At 43.5% G+C, this 10000-nt stretch overlaps 1 protein-coding gene across 1 annotated transcript in view; it reads right to left on the bottom strand.

The window, feature by feature from the left end:
• The window catches only part of LOC143284303 (guanylate cyclase soluble subunit beta-1-like), a 184979-nt gene that overhangs the window by 81493 nt on the left and 93486 nt on the right, over positions 1-10000 (bottom strand). The window contains exons 4-5 of the mRNA XM_076591005.1: positions 5908-6150; positions 3611-3951 (exon numbers count right to left, since the gene is read on the bottom strand). Coding sequence (XP_076447120.1) covers positions 3611-3951; positions 5908-6150 — 584 coding nt within the window. The remainder of the gene's footprint in view (positions 1-3610; positions 3952-5907; positions 6151-10000) is intronic.

Raw genomic sequence — 10000 nt, 5'->3', positions numbered from 1 at the left:
TGATTCTAACATGTTTGACTGAGCATCACTGCAGTTATCCCACAGAATATCTGCGTAATCAAAATGGGGTAAAATAAATGATTTATACATGGTCTCTAATGTTTTTCTGTTTATTTTATATTGTAATATTTCAAGCAAGAAATCAGTATTCCTACCTTATTGGCAATACTGTTTATATTTTCCCCCCATTTGCAATCATCTTGTAAAATGACGCCAAGGTGTTTATGCGTACTGACATTTTGAAGGATGTTCTCATTGAATACCAAGGGTAAGGCTTGCTGATTAACACGGAGTATATTAAGCAGGTCTGTTTTTTCTTCATTGAATTTTACTTTTAATCTATTTGCCCACTCCACGATTCTCTCCAGATCAGAGTTAATTATTTCTGCTCTAATATACGGATAGGAAAATGCTAAATATAAACTAGTGTCATCAGCAAAAAAAATTATAACGGATCCAATATATGTAATTATGTCATTTATATATATACTAGAAAAAGTAGAGGGCCCAGTACAGATCCCCGTGGAACACCTGTAAGAACTAACTGTAAATCTGATTTTCACCCCTTTACACTACAGTCTGGAATCGATGTGACAGTCTTGAAAGAAGTCTAGTAATTTGCCACGTATACCAACCGCATTTAACTTTAATAAAAGACCCGCGTGCCCCATCCGATCAACAGCCTTTGAAATATCAGAATATACAACTTGGGTAGGGATACCTCGATCATATGCACCACATAAATCATCATAAATATTCATTAATTGGTTAACAGTTGAATCACCATGATTACATCCAGATTGTGCTTGTGTAATGCTACTATTTATTGTGAGATAGTAATAGACACGTCCATGGATGCATTTTTCTAGCACTTTACCTACACAGCTTAATTATGAGATGTGACGGTAATTTGAGCACAGCTCCCTTTCACCCTTTTTATGTAAAGGAGTCACATGTGCGATTTTCCACAGCAATGGAAACCTGCCTTGATTCAAACATTTATTAAATAACCGTGGTTAGTGGTTCAGATTTGATATGCGCAGATGCAGTGAGTAATCTGTTAAGCATAAGATTTGGCCCAGCTGCTATGTTTTCGTTTAATGTTTGTAATACCTCAGTCACTTCTGGGCTGTTAAACGTAATTCAGATATTTCAGTTTCTAACTGAGCGATGACTGGAAGAGTACTAATGCTAGATTCTATCGAAGACTGTTTAACAAAATAACCATTAAATATGTGAACTTTTTCTTTATTCGTGTAGTGCATCTTATTGTTAAATAATAAGGGCGGTATTTCATCTGAATCGACACCCTTCTTACTCATAAACGATTTTACTAATTGCCACCATTTCTTTCTTTTTTTTTTCTTCTTTTTTTTTAAACCAAATTGTGAAGGATCAGAAGCCTTTTTATTCAATTCTTCTAAGTATTCGATTTTCCTGTTTCTAACTTTCGATACTACAAAATTCCTAAACTGACCGAAGCTTTGCCAGTCTCCTGGTAAATAGCTTCTTTTTACTTTCTTGTTGAGGTCTTTACGTTGTTCAGTTAAGAACAGAATATCATCGGTCATCCATAGTGTATTCCAGAGCAGTAAAATTTCACTAAACAGTTCTGCACTTTCATCTACAGTTTCCTTGGATGATACAATATACCAGTTCATCCCTAATAGTAAACTTTGTAATTTTTCCACCTCTAACTTCTTGTAGTTATAGATAGTTCTCTTAAATGAAGTTTTTCGAGTAACTGGGTTCTTTATAGAAACACGAGGAACACTGTGGTCACTGCAGATAGGGGATAAAACATCAACAGATTGAATGATTTGTGGACTTTGTTATTATCAAATCTAAACATGTACTGGTAGTTTCAGTCACCCGTGTAGGATGGTTGGTCAGTTGATGCAAGTCATATAGGTTTAATATGTCCAGGAAGTGCTGTGATGGTCTGTTCATGAAGTCAGTATTAAACTCTCCAAATATTAAGAACTTAATTGACGTACTGTTGGCTTTGTTAATACCATCACTAATTAGTTGCCAATAATTTACTGGTGAACTAGGAGGGCGATAAAAAGACCCATAAGTAAACTGGTGGTGGCCTTTAACATGAAAATTCAATAAGAAAACGGAAAAAAAATGTTTGTAACACTTAATTTCGCCCGCAGCCTCTGCAAACACAAACCATCTACATAACCCATCAACGAAAGCACAACGCACCACGCTATTAATCAATTAACCTAATCATGAAATAAATAAGCTGTATGAACAAGCTATGAACACGATCGATCCGCTACAGTCAACCGACTGATCACACATGCCTACGCTTTAAAGAGGTAACGTAAAAGAATTAACCCTCACTCTAAAAATGTAACAAATAAAACAAAAGAGAGCCAACACACAACAACAGACAAGAAACTCGCCTGAACGATCTGACAGCAAACCCACCTCCATAATGTGCCAAGACAGTCACCCCAAAGATCCGACTTTAAAACCCACCTTTATAATGTGCCAAGACAGTCACCCCAAAGATCCGACTTTAAAACCCACCTCCATAATGTTTCAAGAGAGTCACCTCTAAGATCCGACTTTAAAACCCACCTCCATAATGTTTCAAGAGAGTCACCTCTAAGATCCGACTTTAAAACCCACCTCCATAATGTGCCAAGAGAGTCACCTCTAAGATCCGACTTTAAAACCCACCTCCATAATGTTTCAAGAGAGTCACCTCTAAGATCCGACTTTAAAACCCACCTCCATAATGTTTCAAGAGAGTCACCTCTAAGATCCGACTTTAAAACCCACCTTTATAATGTGCCAAGACAGTCACCCCAAAGATCCGACCTTAAAACCCACCTCCATAATGTTTCAAGAGAGTCGCCTCAAAGATCCGACTTTAAAACCCACCTCCATAATGTTTCAAGAGAGTCACCTCAAAGATCCGACCTTAAAACCCACCTTTATAATGTGCCAAGAGAGTCACCTCAAAGATCCGACCTTAAAACCCACCTTTATAATGTGCCAAGAGAGTCACCTCAAAGATCCGACCTTAAAACCCACCTCCATAATGTGCCAAGGAAGTCACCTCAAAGATCCGACCTTAAAACTCATCTGCAAGATGTGCCAAGAAAAGAGAGTCACCTTAAAGTTCCGACCCAGAAACCCAACTCAAAGATCTGACAGAAAGAGCTCGCCTCAAAAGACCTGACAAGAAACTCACCTGGAAGATCTGCCTGAATGAAAAATCTTCAAAGAACAGTCCAGTCCGTTTATTTTTCACATTCGTTAGTTAATCATTCTGATTATGTTAGGTTATTACCTCACAATATTTCCATTACGTATTACCATACTTTGTGAATAGATATTTTCTTAAATTGAATCACACACACACACACACACACACACACACACACACACACACACACACACACACACACACACACGCACACACACTGAGACTCACCCCACACACACGAACAGAGACTTCCCTCCCAACCCCCTCCCCTTTACCCAGCATTAAATTCCTCCTCTCCTCGTCCAATACCACCAGCAGTGAAAAAAACACAAAAACAAACACAGACCACCCCCAAAAAACGAAGGGGACAGACAGGAAGCTCACCTCAAAGAGGTCAGTGACGAGGCACTGCTGACCCAACGCGGGGATGACCCTGGTGATGGACGTCCCGGCCTGATGGACCCTCAGCTGCCTGTCGAACATGACGTGGAAGGGGAAGGCGCTGCAGAAGGTGGCGGGGCTGATCTTGGGCTCGTAGGACAAGAACTCTGTGCGAGTCTCCAGGTCGGCCTGGCGGGCGGTGGCGTCGCGGTTCCTCTCCGTGATAGCGAACTGCACGTGGTCGCATTCCTGGGACTTGGCCTGGATCACCTCCACGTCCACGATGGAGTTGTGCAGCTCCTTAGCCACCGCCTTGACGATGCCGATCACGATGTGCTCCAGACCTGTGAGGAGAGGGGAGGGAGGGGTAACAATGGTACGGACTATGGGAAAGCCAGAGGGGTTAAGAAAAGGTGTCTCTACAATGATGGTGGGTACGAAAGCAAAAAGGGGCGGAAGGGGGTGCAAGTTGGCACGGAAAATGGGAAAGCGTGAGGGAGTAAAAAAAAAAAAGAAAAGAAAAAAAAAGAGAGTGTCTCTACAATGATGGTGAATATGAAAGCAATAAGGGGAGGGGTGCACAATGGTACGGAATATGGATACAGATACGGATAATTTATTCATTACAGGCCATGGACCCCTAATGAAGAGGTGTGTCGAACACGTCATAATACACACAACATAAAGTGCGAAACTTACGATAATCAAACCAAAAACAAACAAACAAAACAACAACAACAAACAAACAAACAAACAAACAAAAAAACCCCAAAAAACAACAACTAAGCATCGATCAGGAGTAACAGAACAGGTCAGGAAGCAGCTATATTTCTAAGCTTAAAAGCCTTGTACAGGCACAGAGATAACTTACGAACAACAGTGACATCAGTACTTGACAACAATAAACTCAACTTAAAACACACAGGGTTGTTTGCAGGATTAGGTCGAATAAGTCTTTCTCTAACATTACTAAGTGCTTCACAACAAAGACAAAATGTACTTAATCTTCTTTTGATTTCTTGCATAGTGGACACAATAAATCAGATGATACAGACTATGGGAAAGCGAGAAGGAGTAAGAAAGGGTTATCTTTTCATTGATGGTAAAGAGGAAAGAGAGGGAGTGGGTGAGAAAGGGTTATCTTTTCATTGATGGTAAAGAGGAAAGAGAGGGGGGGGGGTGAGAAAGGGTTATCTTTTCATTGATGGTAAAGAGGAAAGAGAGGGGGTGAGAAAGGGTTATCTTTTCATTGATGGTAAAGAGGAAAGAGAGGGGGTAAGAAAGGGTTATCTTTTCATTGATGGTAAAGAGGAAAGAGAAGGGGTGAGAAACGGTTATCTTTTCATTGATGGTAAAGAGGAAAGAGAGGGGGTGAGAAAGGGTTATCTTTTCATTGATGGCAAAGAGGAAAGAGAGGGAGTGGGTGAGAAAGGGTTATCTTTTCATTGATGGTAAAGAGGAAAGAGAGGGGGCGAGAAAGGGTTATCTTTTCATTGATGGTAAAGAGGAAAGAGAGGGGGTGAGAAAGGGGTATCTTTTCATTGATGGTAAAGAGGAAAGAGAGGGGGTGGGTGAGAAAGGGTTATATTTTCATTGATGGTAAAGAGGAAAGAGAGGGGGTGAGAAAGGGTTATCTTTTCATTGATGGTCACGATGCAGGCGAGGGAGGGGGTGGGGGTGGGGGTTAAGAAAGGGTTATTACCACTCAGCTATTGCGCCCGTCATAATAATAATAACAACAACAACAACAACAAAAACAGCCACATCACCACCAACAACCACAACAACATCACCATTACCACCAACAACAACAACGTTAATAACACCACCACCACCACCACCACCAACAACAACAACGTGAACCGCCACCACCCACAACAACCACACCAACAACAATACCACCACCAACACCAACACCATCAGCAACAACACCAACACCATCAGCAACACCACCACCACCACCAAACACCAACAACAACCACAAACCCCCCTCCCCCCACACCCCTCCCCCCTCACACACACACACACACACACACACACACACACACACACACACACACATCACCCACACAAACCCCTACACACTAACCAGGCCTCTTAGAGTAGTAGTGCAGAATGGTGGCCCTGAGGGTACATCGGAAGGACCACCACCAACACCATCCACACCACCACTACCACCAACACCACCACCACCAACAACAACATCATCAACCCCCCCCCCCCAGCACACATACCCCACACCCCCTACACACACCCCTCACCCACACCCCACACACCCCACACACCCCCACACAACCAACCAGGTCTCTCAGAGTAGTAGTGCAGAATGGTGGCCCCGTCCTCCTCCCTGAGGGTACACCGGAAGGACGGGGCCCTCATGCCCGGGTAGATGCTGGACAGGTGGTCGTGCAGAGCGTCCAGGTTCTGCAGGAAGTCCGTGGTGCTGCTGCCCAGCACCTGCAGGATCTTGTCGTAGCCCGACTCCTTGCAGTAGTCGAAGAACATCTTGCCGAAGAGCTCCAGAACGTCGCTGGCCGGTACGTCTGTTAGGATTGATTTGAGGCGGGCTCAGGTCTAATACTATCATCATTTTAGATGAACAGACTATAAATAAACGAAAGAAAAATGAGGCAGGGTGAGGGTGGGGGTGGTGTTGGGGGGGGTGGGGGTGTGTGGGGAGAGTGGGGGTGTGGTGTGGGTGGTGGTGTGGGGGCTGTGGGTGGTGGGGGTGAGAGAGAAGTTGCAAAGAGGTGAATTATTGATAATAATAATAATGATGATGATGATGATGATGATGATGATGATGATGATGATGATGATGATGATGATGATAATAATAATAATAATAATGATGATGATGATGATGATGATGATGATGATGATAATAATAATGACGTGATAAGAAGGAGAAGAAGGAGAACGATAACGGTAATAATGATCATAATAAATGATGCTAATCATGATGATGATGATGATGGTAATAATTCGTCTTCTTCGTTCATGGGCTGCAACTCCACCACTACTCGTATAACAAGTAGTAGGCTTTTACGTGTATGACCGTTTTTGCCCCGCCATGTAGAGTGATGGCCTAGAGGTAACGCGTCCGCCTAGGAAGCGAGAGAATCTGAGCGCGCTGGTTCGAATTACGGCTCAGCCGCCGATATTTTCTCCCCCTCCACTAGACCTTGAGTGGTGGTCTGGACGCTAGTCAATCGGATGAGACGATAAACCGAGGTCCCGTGTGCAGCATGCACTTAGCGCACGTAAAAGAACCCACGGCTGAGCCGTGATTCGAACCAGCGCGCTCAGATTCTCTCGCTTCCTCGGCGGTGCTGTGTTCCTAGGAAAAGCACTGATCTCTGATTGGCTTCCTCACTCGACCCAGCTGTGACTGGTTATCTGACCACAGCTGGGGAAGGTTGGAACGGTGAAAGGAGAGGACTGGGCCCCGCCTACCAACGACTAGCCCTAGACACAGTGGGTATAAATTCACTGCCCCGTTGGCCGTAAAAGGCTATGGGGCCAAGAATTTTTTTCTTCTTCTTTCATGACGAATATTCATCTTTGATTCCACCTTCCACCCCCCCTGATTTCCTCCAACTCATACCTTCCCCTCAGCTCCTACATCTCTACTTATTTCTTTATTTTTCAAAAGATACAATGCAAATGTGAAAAAAAGAACTTTTTGTTGTTAACTCGACGTTTACAATCACCATTGTAAGTGACGGAACATCACACTTTTCATTTCTCCTCCTCCAAGTGGGTTGCTTGCTTGGATGGTTGGATGGTCGGCCGGAGAGCTGGTTTGTGGTGGACTGCTTGCTTTATTTCTTGATGGTTAGTTGAACGGTTAACTCATTCAGTACGGCCAGTCCTCTCTTCTCCTCTACACAGACCCCTCGGATGTCCAGTGGGTGTCTGAATGACCCAACCTTTAGCTTCCGTCGTCAGAATTGTGGTATTCTTTGTCAGCAGTCACCTCTTCAGTATAAGAGCCTTCCGCTTGCAATATTTTGATGATGGTAATTGGGGTGAAACGCTGTTAACGTCGTCTCTTTCGCCGTTCGTATGGAGAGAGTTAATTGATTGCCTAGCTAACTGGTCGGTGGATTGGTTGGCAGGTTGGTGGTGAGGGTGGTTTTTGTTTGTCGGGTTGGCAGGCTGCCAGGTGGGTGGGATAGACGGCTGCTCGATGAGCTGGTAGGCTGGATAGCCATTGCATTTTGCCGGTGGGTTGACTTGTAAAGAGACTGGATAAACTGACCGACAGGTAACTGGTGGGCTTACCGATGAAGGGATGGGGGTGGTCGGTGGATGGATGGATGGATGGACGGATGGATGGATGGATAAACGGATCACACAAAGGGGAGAAGGAAAGGAAGAAACGAAGGGAGAAAGAAAGCTAAAAAAAAACCAAAAAAACACACACACAAAAAAAACAACAAACAAACAAAAAACAAAAAAAACGCAGTTGTTTTCTTGCTCTTAAATACAGTACTCTCTTCCACCATGTGTGTATCTATAAACAGTGTTAAGAAAAAGGCGAAACCCCAACAGCTCCAAAACAAGATAAAAAAAACAAAAAAACAATAAAATACAGTTTTTTTTTCCAACTTTCCTTTTTCTTCCTCAGGATGTTCCTCCTCGCGAAAAACAACTGAAATTATAATGCGGTCGGACACAGAAGTGTATGGCCCCTAAGGGGATATAGTGCATATTGGGTCATGGGAACAGCCGGTGTGAAGGATCGGGGAAGACCGTGGGGAAAAAACCCCAACAAAACAAATGTAAGGGATTGCAACATGTCTGCACAAGGCTGAATGCAGAACCAAGAGAAACGTGAGGTTCCCTGTGGGGGAAGTCTGCCTGCCCTGGCCTTTTCCATCATTCTCTCTGTCTCTCTGTCTCTGTCTGTCTGTCTGTCTCTGCTCTCTTTCTCTCTCTCTCGCTCCCGCCCCTCTCTTTTCCGCCGCCCCCCCCCCAATCCCCCCTCCACCCCCCACCGCTCCCCCTACCCCCTTCTGTCTGTCTGTCTCTCCTGCCCTCCATGATTCATCTTTATCTGTCTTTGTGTCTGTCTCTCTCTGTCTGTCTGTCTGTCTCTGTTTCTCTTTCTCTCTCTCGCTCCCCCTTCCCTCCCTGTTGCTGTCTCTCTGCCTGCCTCTGTCTCACTGTCTTCCTGCCTATCTGTGTCTTACTTTCTGTCTGTGGGTTCGTGAGTGTTGGTGCGCGTGCCAGGACACACACATATACACATAGACATGTGTGCGCGCGTGTGTATGTGTGTGTGTGTGTCTGCGTGTCTCTGTGTGTGTGCGGGTATGTGCGTGTGTGTGTGAGTGTGCGCGCGCGCGCGCGCGTGCTATTTTGAAGACTATTTATGAAGTCTGGTATTTGATGATAACACTGAACAAGGTGAAGTTTTCTACCGTTCAAATAAAATGAAAATATGGTCAATATTCAGTGACAATTTAACATGCTCAGAATGCGAATCTAACATCTGCAACAGTAATCGAAATGGAGAGTTCAACAAAGATTTGGAAAAGAAAAAGTCGTGCATTACCGCTGAAAACGTGTCGATACTGCATGTTATTTCACGTCAGGTATATGTGGAACCCTTACACATGGTACGCTAGTATGTAATCGACTGTTCTAAGTGTGAGCACCATATATGTAAGAATGATTCTCGACATAATTTGTCTTAAAACAATTCATCTTTCATCTACCTATCAAAGAAATAATTTTCTGTCTACAAAAATCATTTTGGCGTTGGTTTACAAAGACAACGAATATATCTGGTTCTCTAGGTAACTCCATTTTGCCGACCTTTTATTTTCTTCCGGATGAAAGTTTAACAAGTGAACTTTCTCTACCAATGTGTAACATTCCTGAAGTGAGATCGTAATTTTTAAATCAAAATCCTTCATGGGACCTCTAGACCCCTTTATAGTCAAAATGTCAACCTTTTCATTATAAGTAAAAACCGCAGTGAGAAGGGATCCAGCAAAAGGTTATGTGTGAGCCTCTTTGCAAGATTTCGTGAATTAAATAGCTGATGTCAATAAAGAGTTCTCATGGTTTGAAATACTTATTTTGAATCAACACAACATATACTCTGAAATGCACTTTATGTTTATGATTGATATGGTTATATAGCGCCTATCCTCGGTCGGAGACCAAGCTCTAAGCGCTTTACAAACAAACACGGTGTCGTTTGCACAACAGGCTGCCTACCTGGGTTCAGCCGACTAACGGCTGACATTGGGCGCTCGTCATTCGTTTCCTGTGCCATTCAATCAGATTTCAGGCACTCACACATGCACACTCAGACAGACATGTAACGTTTTACGTGCATAACCGCTTTGTTTATTTACCCCGCCATGTAGGCAGCCA

Source organism: Babylonia areolata, chromosome 7 (assembly GCF_041734735.1).
Source record: "Babylonia areolata isolate BAREFJ2019XMU chromosome 7, ASM4173473v1, whole genome shotgun sequence".
Lineage (NCBI taxonomy): Eukaryota > Metazoa > Mollusca > Gastropoda > Neogastropoda > Buccinidae > Babylonia > Babylonia areolata.
The sequence above is the reverse complement of the archived record's forward strand: the minus strand, read 5'-3'. Positions and strand labels throughout refer to the sequence as shown.